The sequence below is a fragment of the Tachypleus tridentatus genome, chromosome 3 (assembly GCF_004210375.1).
Source record: "Tachypleus tridentatus isolate NWPU-2018 chromosome 3, ASM421037v1, whole genome shotgun sequence".
NCBI classification, from domain to species: Eukaryota; Metazoa; Arthropoda; class Merostomata; order Xiphosura; family Limulidae; genus Tachypleus; species Tachypleus tridentatus.
In genome coordinates, this window is record NC_134827.1 from 115,361,781 (window position 1) to 115,377,746 (window position 15,966).

The following is a 15,966-nucleotide window of genomic DNA, read 5'->3' on the forward strand; positions in this document are numbered from 1 at the left end:
TTATTTAGTTTAAATAGAAATGCCCACCGCTAGTACAGCGGTATGTCTACGGATTTACAACGCTAAAATTAGGGGCTCGATTCCCCTCGGTGGGCTCAGCAGGTAGCCCGATGTGGCTTTGCTATAAGAAAACACACACTAAACATTAAGTAGAAACCTTTAACACTTGCCGCGCTACTGTTGGGCATAATATCGCTGACCTTACATTTGTAAGCTTTATACTGGCGTGGCAACTTTTGATTGGACGATAACAGATCTTAGTGTAATTTATCAATACACAATTGTGGTTTATAGTATTTCGTTATCCATTTAATGTTTGTAGTTCTGTGATTTGTCGTCACTGTTACCATAATTTTGCTACTATTGCATACCAATCAATATTCAAGTAATCGACAGATTTGGTATGTAATGTATAAAACAGAAGATTCTAAAACTAATTCTAGGTGTTAATATCTCTAAATCCACGTTATTTTACAAGAGATGTAAATTATAATTCTGATACTGTGAAACATAATAAAAATTACATGAAGAATTCGAGCCACCCCTACGTATACAATGCTACCGACTACCTGATATTTTGTACATCTAATGACGATTAACTACGCAGTTGTAGGGATAATTGGTAATAAATATTAACGTGTTTAGTGTAGTGAAAACTGGCTGTAATAATCAAATACATTGTTGGTTTTTATTATGGGGAAAATTAGATATTACAATTAAGTACGTAGTTGTTTTTTATTGTAAGGAGAACTTGATATAAGTGTTAACTAGATGGCTGATTTGTCAGGAAATGTATAACTATTAAACCGATATACCAAAGCCAGTTAAATGAAATCACTGTTAAAATGGTTCATTTTTTAACCATAAGCTTAAGATCAGGATAAAATATGATGAAAGGTAAAACAAGAAGGAAGTTCACCATATTTTCTGTGTTTGTATAAAACTGTTTCGTTTGTTTCTTCTTGGATTTCGTGCAAAACCAAATGAGGATTATCTGCGCTAGCCGTCCCTAATTTAGCAGCGTAAGACTACAGGGAAGGCAGCTAGTCATCAACCCAACCGGCAACTCTTGGGCTACTCTTTTACCAACGAATAGTGGGATTGACCGTATAGTCCAAAAATCACCCATAGTGGACTATACATTCCTTGGGACTCAGCACATGAAACAAAACAAAACTCAACATACTAAGAAACCAAATAAACACAGCCATAAAACTATGCTCACCAGATAAAATTAACGATGAATTAGACAAAATAAAACAATATTTCATCAACATCAATAAGTTTCCTCCACATACCGTAGAAAACATTATACGCACACACCTAGACAGAAAGTAAAATCAACCAACAAAAGTAAATACATCTCACGAAGCAAAAAATCACGAAACCGTATACTGCTGCATCCCATATATTCCCGACAACAGCAGAAAAATAACCAACATTTGGCAAAAACTAGTAACAAAATATGACATTCCAGTTAATACCAAATTTATTCAAAAACCAGGCACAAAACTAAAGTCTATACTATGTAAAAACTACACTGACAAATACCACACCAACATTATTTATAAAATACAATGTGATAACTGCCACAACTTCTATATTGGAGAAACAAGTAGAAAAAAGAACACAAAAAGTCACCTTCACACGTTTTCGAACACTGCAAGTCAAATAAACACAACATAACCATAGAAAACACCCAAATACTAAATAAAGAAACAAACATAAAGAAACGCAAAATAAAAGAAGCCTTACTTATACAACAACTTAACCCCAAAATAAACCAAACAAAGGAACACATTTATACTTATATTAATAAGTATAATCAAACATCTAAGCACGCCCTCTACATTCCTACACTCAGTTACACAACCCCCTTCAAACATGTGGTCAGCTTCCGGTCAGTTACCTCTTTCTTTCTTTGTGAACCTGACGATGACCAAAGAGGGTCGAAACGTTGTTCGCTCCTCTACATAGTGTTTTCTCTACCTATATTAGCCGTTTTTAAATATATAGTGCATATATATTATAGTAGAGTGAAATGTGTCAAACTGTGATACAGCGAATAGTATATATAACACTGGAGCGAAATGTGTCAAACTGAGACACAACGCTTTTAATCAATGTTAGTTAATGTACCATGATAAAATTAAATGAGTAAAATGAGACATTGCTTAAAGACTTATTGAGCCAGTGAGTGTTATATTGAAACAATCGCAGATCAAAACGTCCAATCGATTCATGAACGTTATAAGGTGTACTGTATATTGACTCAACTCTTTAGTATTTATTATTTCATGTTTCCATGTGACGTATTACCAAGAGCAAACATTGTGTCACCTAATGAATCTCTTAAGTTATTGTAACAAATCAGTTAAGTAATCAGTGTTAAAAATACGCTTACTAATAGTAGAAAACAGAGAACTGCGAAGTTGAAATAAATAGTCGGTGACAATAGTTAAAACTTAGTATGTGTAAGAAAACAAACAAAATATACAAACTGCTGCTTTAGTAATATTCAAATTTAATTGATTATTATTATACTTGTATGCGTAGGTTCAGATATTATATATTATATCCACGTGTTTACATTCAGATATAATTAATATTATATTCATATCTTTAAGTTCAGATATAATTAATATTATATTCACATCTTTAAGTTCAGATATAATTAACATTATATTCACATCTTTAAGTTCAGACATAATTAATATTATATTCACATCTTTAAGTTCAGACATAATTAATATTATATTAACATCTTTAAGTTCAGACATAATTAATATTATTTTCACATCTTTAAGTTCAGACATAATTAATATTATTTTCACATCTTTAAGTTCAGACATAATTAATATTATATTCACATCTTTAAGTTCAGATATAATTAATATTATATTCACATCTTTAAGTTCAGATATAATTAATATTATATTCACATCTTTAAGTTCAGATATAATTAATATTATATTCACATCTTTAAGTTCAGATATAATTAATATTATATTCACATCTTTAAGTTCAGATATAATTAATATTATATCAACATCTTTAACTTTAGATATAATTAGTATTATATTCACATGTTTAACATCTGATATAATTAGTATTATATTCACATGTTTAATTCATGTTACATCCACACGTCAGATTTAAATATTTAGTGACTATCTTTTGCTACTGTTTTTGCTAAGATAATATTTTCTCTCATTTTACACGTGAAATGCAGTATTTTATTATCCAGTTCCGTACAAATGAACGTTTTAAAACTAATTACGTCTCTGCCACCGAGAATACAAGCCAGATTTCGAACACGTTGGCAACACAGTTACCGAGAAAATCGGCAAATCAATCGAATGGCGAAACCCCAGAATCCTTTGCGTTTGATGTGTATTGACATTTTATGTCTGAGTTACACCAAGCTGGGTCGATCGTCTCTTTAATTATTAATAGCTAAGGGTACCTTATAAAAAGGAATTTAATGGATCAATCTGATCAGATTATATGATTACAGTGAATGCATTATACGGATAACATATCATTACACAAATGGCTAATAGCAATACGAAACTTTTCTTCCTGTTATATTTCCCTCCGTCAAAAGGGAGATTGTTACAAATAAATATTTCTAAATACCCTACTCGTGGTTTTAAGATTGGTTTCAGTTATAGGCGGCGTGTATGTCTTTTCCGCGGGTAGTGCATTCTGCATAATATTTTATAGTTGGAGATCCTAATGTTCTTTAAGAGAAGTCTTACTGTTTGTCCACGACAGATGTTCAAGGGGAGTTGTCCCTTGCGCGGTAAGAAGTGCACTATCTATCTTCGTTCATTTGGAGAGGTTAAGCCTCGCTAAGTCTCTTTTGTACACCGCCCACAGTTCTGAACTAATAGTAACTCGAAATTTGTGAGTTAAAACAGTTCCGACCCTATTGAGTGTGTTTACTATTAACATACGGCTGAATTTTAGTTTTCTAATATACTTCTGGCTTTTATGTTAAAATCTGCTGTAATTTTTGTAAATTTAAGTTAGAACTTGTGGCATTCGTGGACATCTTAGAAAACTGGTTCGTTCAGTGTAGCTCCCCGCTAGTACAGCGGTATGTCTTCGGATTTATACCGCTAAAATCAGGGGTTCGATTCCCCTCGGTGGGCTCAGCAGATAGCCCGATGTGGTTTTCCTATAAGAAAACAAACACACAGTCGTTCAGTGTAGATAACGAGGAAATGATTTTAGAAGTTTTTGATGTGGAATCACACATGTCAGTCGTTGTAATTATGTGACTTAGGGTTGCTGGTACTTTCATAGCTAATCCATAGGTTACTTGTTCTCAGATTAAATAATTGAAATTAGATGTCACAAGATACTTTAGGAATAACAATACACACGCTTGTCACCGGATACTTTAGAAAGAACAATACACACACGCTTGTCACCGGATACTTTAGAAAGAACAATACACACACACTTGTCACCGGATACTTTAGAAAGAACATTACACACGCTTGTCATCGGATACTTTAGAAAGAACATTACACACGCTTGTCACCGGATACTTTAGAAAGAACATTACACACGCTTGTCACCGGATACTTTAGAAAGAACATTACACACTCACTTGTCACCGGATACTTTAGAAAGAACATTACACACTCACTTGTCACCGGATACTTTAGAAAGAACATTACACACTCACTTGTCACCGGATACTTTAAAAATAACATAACACACACTTGTCACCGGATACTTTAGAAACAACATTACACACACACACACACTTGTCACCGGATACTTTAAAAAGAACAATACACACACACTTGTCACCGGATACTTTAAAAAGAACAATACACACACACTTGTCACCGGATACTTTAAAAAGAACAATACACACACACTTGTCACCGGATACTTTAGAAAGAACAATACACACACACTTGTCACTGGATACTTTAAGAACAACAGTACACACACACTTGTCACCTGAAAGTCACCACCATAACCCTGCATGTTTTGTATTAACACTATATTTATATAAGATTTTAATACATGAGAGAAGGAATTTTGTAAAACACAAACAAATACAGCTATGGCTCAGCAGCTGTACCTATGGTTTATTACCTGTTATTAGAAATTATTACCTGCTATTAGAAATTATTTACAGATAGAGGTGAAAACAGAGCAGGGTTTTTTTTTTTCATGAGAAATAATACATGGCTTTTCCCTTATTAGAGGCCCGTCATGGCCGGGTGGTTAATGCACTCAACTCGTAACGTGAGGGTCCCGGGTTCTAATCCCCGTCACATAAAACATGCTCGCCCTTTCAGCCATTGGGGCGTTATAATGTGTCAGTCAATCACACTATTCGTTAGTAAAAGAATAGCCCAAGCGTCGGGAGTTGGTGGTGATGTCTAGCTGCCTTCCCTCTAATTTTACACTACTAAGTTAGGGACGGCTAGCGCAGATAGCCCTCGTGTAGCTTTGCGCGAAATTCAAAACAAACTCTTATTAATACCGAGCTAGTCAAGTTATTGCAACGTTAACGATGTAAAAATAATAATAAATACAGAATCTTCCAGTCTCTGTAAATGTGGTGTCTTGTTTTAAAGTGGAGAGAACTGAAAATATTGGAGACGTTTCACGAGTGTTCTCTATTTTAAATGTTTTGTGTTGTCATGACGACTGACGAAAAATTAGTGAGTGTTTTTTCCTTCTGTTTTGAGTTAAGAAATATATGCACTAGTAGTTAGTTATACGAATGAAAACGTTGGTATTTAAACTCTTAACACAATTGAAATTCATTGATGTTGAAATATAGATTGTAGGGTTCGTCAATATGCATAGCGAAAAAGCCAAGAACCTGGGGCGATACATTTATTTACAGAGAGCTGAGCATAATGCAGTGTATTATAACATACCATCTTCATAATTCTCTTAACTTTATATTCTCAATAAATGACGAACGTTAATGAAAGATTCCATCAACGTGTATTTTATTTTTGTATTCGTTTTAGCACAGTGGTGTTCTAACAATGCTAGGCTTAACACGTCTTCTTTCTAAATAGACAATGATAATCTAAATAAAGCAGTCGAGATGCCGGTTACATTGTTAATATATTAATATTAATAATAATTTGATTAGTCTAATTAAGATAGCATTTTAACAAAGAAGTGAAATCTTTGATAGTTCCTCCATTGTTGCTAGGTGTCAGTATGGACAGAGTTTAGAAACACTCGTATCTTTTATTCACTTCATTAATTTACTCGAGTTTAATCACATCAGATGTGTACGAGTTATTTTAGGAAATAATTAGAATGTGAAATACGAGTTTTGTAGTAAGATCTTTGTATGATTAAAATTGAAAGGATATTTTAACAAATATAAATGAACGATGATAGACCCACTACGATTTATAAAACTTGCATGTGGGACATATGCATCCAATAGGCATAGTTGTTAAGTTGCACGTGCCAGGATATACACCAGATGTATTCCAACAGACACTGTTGTTAGATTGAATGTGTCCGAACACACGTTGTTAGGTTAATTACATCTCAATAGACACTGTTAGTTTACACGTGTTACTGAAGTTGATACCTTTATATATATAATATGAAGTGAAAGTAACAGTTGAACATCTTATAATCGAAGTTTGTCCACAAGTGCTAAACTACTGCAGGTAGGGAGAATGTAGTGGAACATTGTAAAACAGAGTAAGGCCTAACATACGTAGTTTTTAGTAATAATATTAACAAGCCTAATGTAAGGCCTAACATACGTAGTTTTTAGTAATAATATTAACGAGCCTAATGTAAGGCCTAACATACGTAGTTTTTAGTGATAATATTAACGAGCCTAATGTAAAGGTAGGCAATGCACGTATCTTAGCAACAACTAAATAAAACATTGTCCGGTAACGCTTGCTTGACCATGTGCTTTGTTCAAAAGGCTATAAATTAATGTATTACTTAAAACACTATATCCACATTAGGTATCCCTAACGTACCGTTCAACGAGCTTGGAATGTTGATCAGAACAAAAGATTGCGTTAATAAAAACTCCATTTCAGATACATGGATCCGTTTCAACGAGAAACTTTATCAAATATTTCTGCTTGCTGAATGCAAACTAAGCCTAATATATTGTACACTTAGAGCCACACAAGTTAACATAAACCACTTATTCTAAAGTGAAGACTTTATGAGGTGTTCGATCGATACGATAATGATGTGATTCCACAGAAGCAGAAAATAGCCCACTTTAGCTCAGAATCAGTCTCAAACGTCTGATCTGTTATTCCGTAATTTCACCAAATTTTCTTCTTATTTTCAAAAACCAACAACAAAAACGAAATGATTTCCATGGATATTGATCGTGTTTATGCCTTTCAAATAACAGCTTTTCTGAAGTTGTCTGGTTAGCAGGTGAAACTTGAGGATATATTCCCACACCATCGTCTGCACGGGTTTCTCTCAAAATATTGTAAATAAATAATACAAGTACCCAGTACCAATCAGGATTAATATTCAAACGGCAACATGGAGAGTTTATCTCTTAAGATGGCAGGCAGATTTAACAATATAATGGGAGAAAGGTATATTAAGTGTTTTTTTTTAAATATTATACAACCCCCCCTAGTTGCACAATGGTACGTCTGTAAACTCACACCGCTATAAATCAGGTTTCGGTCCCCGTGATGGGCTGAGCACAGATACCCCATTGTCTAGTTCTGTGCTTAACTTCAAAACAGACAATAAGTTTATAAACTTCATTCATAATGTTTGCAATCAGATAAACAACGAGAAATATTCAGTAACTCTCATTGTGTGATGTCAAAAAGACAGCGAGAAATATGTAGTAACTCTCATTGTGTGTAGTCAGATAAACAGCGAGAAATATGTAGTAACTTTCATTGTGTGTAGTCAGATAAACGGCAAAAATGTATAGTAATTCTCATTGTGTGTAGTAAAATAAACAGCAAAAAATATTTAATAAATCTCATTGTGTGTAGTAAAATAAACAGCAAAAAATATTTAATAAATCTCATTGTGTGTAGTCAGATAAACAGAGAAAAATATGTAGCAACTCTCATTGTGTGCTACATATTTTTCTCTGTTCATCTGACTACACACAATGAGATTTATTAAATATTTTTTGCTGTTTATTTTACTACACATAATGAGAATTACTATATATTTTTAACATAAAAATATGTAGTAACTCCCAGTGCGTGTAGCCAGGTAAACAGCGAGAAATGTGTAGTAACTCTCATTGTGTGTAGTAAGATAAAGAGCTGAACAAAATGTAGTAACTCTCATTCTTTGTAGTCAGATAAACAGCGAGAAATGTGTAGTAACACTCATTGTGTGCAGCCATTTTAAAGTGGGGAAATTGGTAATATTTATCTCTTACGACAAGGGTGAAAAGCTACAATAACTGTATTTTAGTATATATATAAATATTTGTTTTTAGTACAACTTGTCAAGTTTGTGTTGAGAACATGTTACACGTAAGACAGTAGAGTGTGGAGCTATGTTATATCCAGTTCTTAAGCAATGACTTGAACTTACGAACAGTTGTTTGTGTCTTTGTACACGAATAACACTATGAGTAAATTAAAACAGTTTTAATGTTTTCGTCCTGAATTATATTTTCATTGATTACTTTGTAATTTGTTTTATATTTTATTTTGATATTATTTTTAATAAATTTGAAATACTTCAAATGTGATACGAATATTTTCTCCGTGTCGTTTTGATGAACCTAGAAAAATCTATTGCATAGTTTCTCTGTTTAACGTTGTACATTCGAATATGTTTTCTAAAAACTTAGACAGGACATCCACATGGCCGAAAATATCGTTTTATAACTATGGCAGTACAAAGATAATTATTAGTGAAAATGTATAGAAACCATAATCCATATTACTGAGTAAAAAAGGTGAAGGAACATTTATTTACCACCAAAAATATAGTTTTCCTTTACGCTAATAAAACAGTGACACTGGATTCTGTAACATTCTTTAAGCCAGTTCCTAACGCTGACTGGTTTTATTCTATACTAATAAATAATCTATCAACACTAGCAGCCAGTTATTCAAAATTGGCCAATAATCTATCAGCAGTAGTTGTCACTCGTTCAAAATTGGCCAATGAGCCACCAGCAGTAGTCGTCACTCGTTCAAAATTGGCCAATGAGCCACCAGCAGTACTCATCACTTATTGAAGACTTGTCATGCAATTTTTCCATTCCACTCCTTGAAGTCCATTAAATATTATTTTGATTTCCACGTGACCGAATGTTCTTCAAACAATAACCACAACAGGTGGGAAAGACAGAATTTTTTACAAGTGCTCTTAGCGAACATCGCTGATTACTTTGAACGAATTAATGTTTAGAAAACTGATGTTCAAAACGTGGTTTGAACGAATACTCGAGAGAATTCCATGGATGAAGCTAGCTTGCATGGAATGAGATAATTTATCTGTTATGAGCCCATCTTTTTCCAGTAGCCAGCTCCACCCCAGTGTGATAATGAACCAGATAATTTTTGAACTTACCTGTAGCATGCAAACCTTTTGCAACACGGTCTCGTTGAATATTAAACTGCCACGCCTTACTCAAAGTACGGGATAATATTAAAAATTAAACGAGAAATGATGTACCGTTATTAGAGGAAGTTAAATTTACATGAATAACTTGTGATCAAAAGAACAAGAACAAAATTACTACTGAATATGTGACGTAATCAGGCGTGGATGAACTGTCGTTTTGTAAATATTAAAACTGTAAATACAAGCTTCCATATCAACAAAATGTAACTTGCTTTCACTTATAGTCTGGAAGTTGCTACTTAGTCTCCGTTTTAGTGGCAAGTTGTTACCTAGCCTCAGTTTTAGTAGCAAGTTGTTACCTCGTTTTAACTTCAAGATGTGTCTGATTTTGTTTTTAGCTGATAACTAACTACCCCTACAAGCGAATTGAGAACTGACGTGTCAAAACTTACTTTCCATGGGGTTTATAAAAATAACAAAAAATAAGTTTAGTGTATTATATCGTAATGAACCACGAAAGTAATTTTTAACTACACATTTTTAAAAATTTTATTTGTGAAGATACCAAATACAACTGGCAATATCGTGATCTCTATAAAATAGAATATTCATTTAGTTAACTTTATTTAAAACTGTTAATATTACAATAAACTACTGCACCTATTGTCTTATGGTACATTCAATTTTTAATATTCACCACTATTATTAATAATTAGATCTAGTTTGTGTTATATAACTTTTCAACTAAGAAGTTAATAGTAAGGATTTATTAATAATTTTATTTAAAAAACAAAGTAGGTTTCAACATTGATGTTTTGAGATCTTTAGAATTTCGTTCAAAGTTACACGAGGGCTATCTCTGTGAGACGTCCATCGTTCAAAGTTACACGAGGGCTATCTCTGTGAGACGTTCATCGTTCAAAGTTACACGAGGGCTATCTCTGTGAGACGTTCATCGTTCAAAGTTACACGAGGACTATCTCTGTGAGACGTCCATCGTTCAAAGTTACACGAGGGCTATCTCTGTGAGACGTCCATCGTTCAAAGTTACACGAGGGCTATCTCTGTGAGACGTCCATCGTTCAAAGTTACACGAGGGCTATCTCTGTGAGACGTCCATCGTTCAAAGTTACACGAGGGCTATCTCTGTGAGACGTCCATCGTTCAAAGTTACACGAGGGCTATCTCTGTGAGACGTCCATCGTTCAAAGTTACACGAGGGCTATCTCTGTGAGACGTTCATCGTTCAAAGTTACACGAGGGCTATCTCTGTGAGACGTTCATCGTTCAAAGTTACACGAGGGCTATCTCTGTGAGACGTTCATCGTTCAAAGTTACACGAGGGCTATCTCTGTGAGACGTTCATCGTTCAAAGTTACACGAGGGCTATCTCTGTGAGACGTTCATCGTTCAAAGTTACACGAGGGCTATCTCTGTGAGACGTTCATCGTTCAAAGTTACACGAGGGCTATCTCTGTGAGACGTCCATCGTTCAAAGTTACACGAGGGCTATCTCTGTGAGACGTCCATCGTTCAAAGTTACACGAGGGCTATCTCTGTGAGACGTCCATCGTTCAAAGTTACACGAGGACTATCTCTGTGAGACGTCCATCGTTCAAAGTTACACGAGGGCTATCTCTGTGAGACGTTCATCGTTCATAGTTACACGAGGACTATCTCTGTGAGACGTCCATCGTTCAAAGTTACACGAGGACTATCTCTGTGAGACGTCCATCGTTCAAAGTTACACGAGGACTATCTCTGTGAGACGTCCATCGTTCAAAGTTACACGAGGGCTATCTCTGTGAGACGTCCATCGTTCAAAGTTACACGAGGACTATCTCCGTGAGACGTCCATCGTTAAAGTTACACGAGGACTATCTATGTGAGACGTTCATCGTTCAAAGTTACACGAAGACTATCTCTGTGAGAAGTCCATCGTTCAAAGTTACACGAGGACTATCTCTGTGAGACGTCCATCGTTCAAAGTTACACGAGGACTATCTCTGTGAGACGTCCATTTCTTTTCTACTTGAGTAAGATGAATATAAGTTACGTATAGCTTTATCTGAACTGTAAATAAAGGTTTTAATAATATATTCCATTATTTGACAAATACTTTAATTCCTTTAAATAATTAAATATAGCTTAACAACTTGTTTGTTGTTACACAGTTCTTACCTCAAACGAATTTCAGACATGATTTTAAATTATGCAACGATTTTCTAAGAACAAAAAAAAGATATTTTTAATCAAATATTTTATGTCTTTTTTAATATATTATATTTTAGTACTTGTGTAATAATTTAAAACAATAATCACTCTAGTTTCTAGTTGTTAGTGTTAAGTACAAGACACTTTGGTGTTAGGTACAATACATTAACTGAATCATTAAAACTTGTTATTTTATAAATATATTATATTTTAGTACTTGTGTAATAATTTAAAACAATAATCACTCTAGTTTCTAGTTGTTAGTGTTAAGTACAAGACACTTTGGTGTTAGGAACAATACATTAACTGAATCATTAAAACTTGTTATTTTTTTCAAATAAAACACTTCCTAACAGTATTATGACTATAACTCTTTCTCAGTTCAAAATAAAGTTGTTTTCTGTATTTTCGTTATGAATAAAAAATATAATGACAAACAGCATAACATTATATATTTTAAATAACATGTGTTAGCCAAATACAACAACAAAGTATAGATTTCACACTACATATACTACACTACCCTACACGTGTGTGTTGGATTATCATGAACTTTACATATACTACACTACCCTACACGTGTGTGTTGGATTATCATGAACTTTACATATACTACACTACCCTACACGTGTGTGTTGGATTATCATGAACTTTACATATACTACACTACCCTACATGTGTGTGTTGGATTATCATGAGCTTTACATATATTACACTACCCTACACGTGTGTGTTGGATTATCATGAACTTTACACCCAGATATCAATGTTTGATACTGACAAAAAACAACAGTTCACCAGCGTATTTATATTATTTCTACGATTCTGGTGTTGGTGTATTTTCTGGTTTTATTTCTATTATTCTAGTGTTGGTGTATTTTCTGGTTTTATATTATTTCTATGATTCTGGTGTTGGTGTATTTTCTGGTTTTATATTATTTCTATGATTCTGGTGTTGGTGTATTTTCTGGTTTTATTTCTACGATTCTGGTGTTGGTGTATTTTCTGGTTTTATTTCTATTATTCTAGTGTTGGTGTATTTTCTGGTTTTATATTATTTCTATGATTCTGGTGTTGGTGTATTTTCTGGTTTTATATTATTTCTATGATTCTATGGCTGATGTATTTTATGGTTTTATACTCTTTATATTATTGTAGCGTTGGTGTATGTTATGGTTTTATACTATTTCTATGATTGTAGTTTTAGTGTATTTTGTGGTTTTACATTATTTCTATGATTTAGCGTTAGTGTATTTTCTGCTTTTGCATTATTTCTATGATTGTAGTTTTAGTATATTTTCTGGTTTTATATTATTTCTATGATTGTGGTGTTAGAGTTTTTGTGATTTTATATTATTCCATGATTTTAGTGTTGGTGTATTTTATGGTCTTATTTTATTTGTATGATTCTAGTGTTAGTGCTTTTTATGGTTTTATATTATTTATTTGATTCTAGTGTTGGTGTATTTTCTGATTTTGTATTATTTCTATGATTCTAGCATTAGCGTATTTTCTGGTTTTATATTATTTATATGATTCTAGCATTAGCGTATTTATGTTTTTATATTATTTCTATGATTCTAGTGTTAGTGTATTTCATGTTTTTATATTATTTCTATGATTCTAGTGTTAGTGTATTTCATGTTTTTATATTATTTCTATGATTCTAGTGTTAGTGTATTTCATGTTTTTATATTATTTCTATGAATCTAGTGCTAGTATATTTATATTTTTATAATATTTTATATTATATTTATTAAATATACGCCAGTCATTATGTGACGTCTGTTCCTATTTTTAAACTTCCTGTTAGTGTATTTTAGCATATTAAAGTATAACATTTAAAAATTCCAATAGTAAAAAGGCATCAAATATGCATTTAAGTAGAACTTAAGAGATCAAAAATGAAACGCCTGGCAGAAAAAGCAGTAAATAAAAAATATACACTGTATATAGTATTCGTCGTCAACATTAGATCAAACTAAAGTAATGCTAGGTAAACTTTGACAACTCGGGGTAAATATGTTGACGAATCAAAAACTGAGAACTTATTGCCTGTATAATGTCAATAGATTACATTTCAGCACAAAAACTAACAGATTACGTGATCGATTTAACGATTAACGCTGTTGTCGTTATCTAACGTACGTGTGAAACAACGGACGTTTTTAATATAATTTGTCAGTGAAATGAATAGTGGTTTGAGTTTATAATGTCTACTTTGTCACTTTACTCGTCAAATTAAGGGCTGTGGACATTTAACTGTTTATCATGTGAAGCAAGGCTAGATTTATAGTGTCACAACTCTATACCAAACTGGAAACTCTTCGTTATGTTCTCGTCTCTTTAGGAGATCCTGTTGTCGTTGATGTTTCCATGTTTATCATCGGTATCAGCTCTGTTTCAGAGGTCCAGATGGTGAGTTCATCTCTTAAAGATACTAGATTTAACCTGAAGAACGGTACTCTATTCCATTTAGTCACTATCGTGAAGCACGTTACTCTGTTCCATTTAGTCACTATCGTGAAGCACGTTACTCTGTTCCATTTAATCACTATCCTGAAGCACGTTACTCTGTTCCATTTAGTCACTATCCTGAAGCACGTTACTCTGTTCCATTTAATCACTATCCTGAAGCACGTTACTCTGTTCCATTTAGTCACTATCGCGAAGCACGTTACTCTGTTCCATTTAGTCACTATCGCGAAGCACGTTACTCTGTTCCATTTAGTCACTATCGCGAAGCACGTTACTCTGTTCCATTTAGTCACTATCGCGAAGCACGTTACTCTGTTCCATTAGTCACTATCGCGAAGCACGTTACTTTGTTCCATTTAGTCACTATCGTGAAGCACGTTACTTTGTTCCATTAAGTCACTAACCTGAAACACGTTACTCTATTCCATTTAGTCACTATCCTGAAGCACGCTACCGTATTTCATTTAGTCACTATCCTGAAGCACGATAATGTATTTCATTTAGTCACTAATCTGAAGCACGATACTGTATTCCATTTAGTCACTAACTTGAAGCACGTTACTCTATTCCATTTAGTCACTAACTTGAAGCACGTTACTCTATTCCATTTAGTCACTAACCTGAAGCACGATACTGTATTTTCTTTGTATTGTTCGACTTGTTGTTGGCCTTGAATGAGAACTTTCTAGTCAGAATTTTTTTTCCATATAAGAAGAGGGTTTTTTGATTTACAATTGACTGACTGGTTTTTCATGTAGGAAAAGGGGTCTTTATTGTACAATTGAATGACTGGTTTTTTCATGTAGGAATAGGGGTCTTTATTGTGCAATTGACTTACTGGTTTTTTAATGTTGGAAAAGGGGCCTTTATTGTACAATTGACTTACTGATTTTTTCATGTAGGAAAAGGGGTCTTTATTATACAATTGACTTACTGGTTTTTCATGTGGGAAAAGCGGCCTTTATTGTACAATTGACTTACAGGTTTTTCATGTGGGAAAAGCGGCCTTTATTATACAATTGACTTACTGTTTTTTTCGTGTAGGAAAAGGTGTCTTTATTGTACAATTGACTGACTGGTTTTTTCATGTAGGAAAACGGGTCTTTATTGTATAATTGACTTACTGGTTTTTCATGTAGGAAAAGGGGTCTTTATTGTATAATTGACTTACTGGTTTTTCATGTAGGAAAAGGGGTTTTTATTGTACAATTGACTGACTGGTTTTTTCATGTAGGGAAAGGGGTCTTTATTGTACAGCTGACTGACTGGTTTTTTTCATGTGGGAAAAGCGGCCTTTATTGTACAATTGACTTACTGATTTTTTCATGTAGGAAAAGGGGTCTTTATTATACAATTGACTTACTGGTTTTTCATGTGGGAAAAGCGGCCTTTATTGTACAATTGACTTACAGGTTTTTCATGTAGGAAAAGGGGTCTTTATTGTACAATTGAATGACTGGTTTTTTCATGTAGGAATAGGGGTCTTTATTGTGCAATTGACTTACTGGTTTTTTAATGTTGGAAAAGGGGCCTTTATTGTACAATTGACTTACTGATTTTTTCATGTAGGAAAAGGGGTCTTTATTATACAATTGACTTACTGGTTTTTCATGTGGGAAAAGCGGCCTTTATTGTACAATTGACTTACAGGTTTTTCATGTGGGAAAAGCGGCCTTTATTATACAATTGACTTACTGTTTTTTTCGTGTAGGAAAAGGT

General features: G+C 33.5%; 1 protein-coding gene across 1 annotated transcript in view; it reads left to right on the forward strand.

The window, feature by feature from the left end:
* LOC143247831 (gamma-aminobutyric acid receptor subunit beta-like) overlaps nt 1-15,966 on the forward strand; it is a 137,543-nt gene that overhangs the window by 21,814 nt on the left and 99,763 nt on the right. Inside the window, exon 3 of the mRNA XM_076496356.1 lies at nt 14,120-14,187. Within this exon, the coding sequence (XP_076352471.1) occupies nt 14,120-14,187 (68 nt within the window). The remainder of the gene's footprint in view (nt 1-14,119; nt 14,188-15,966) is intronic.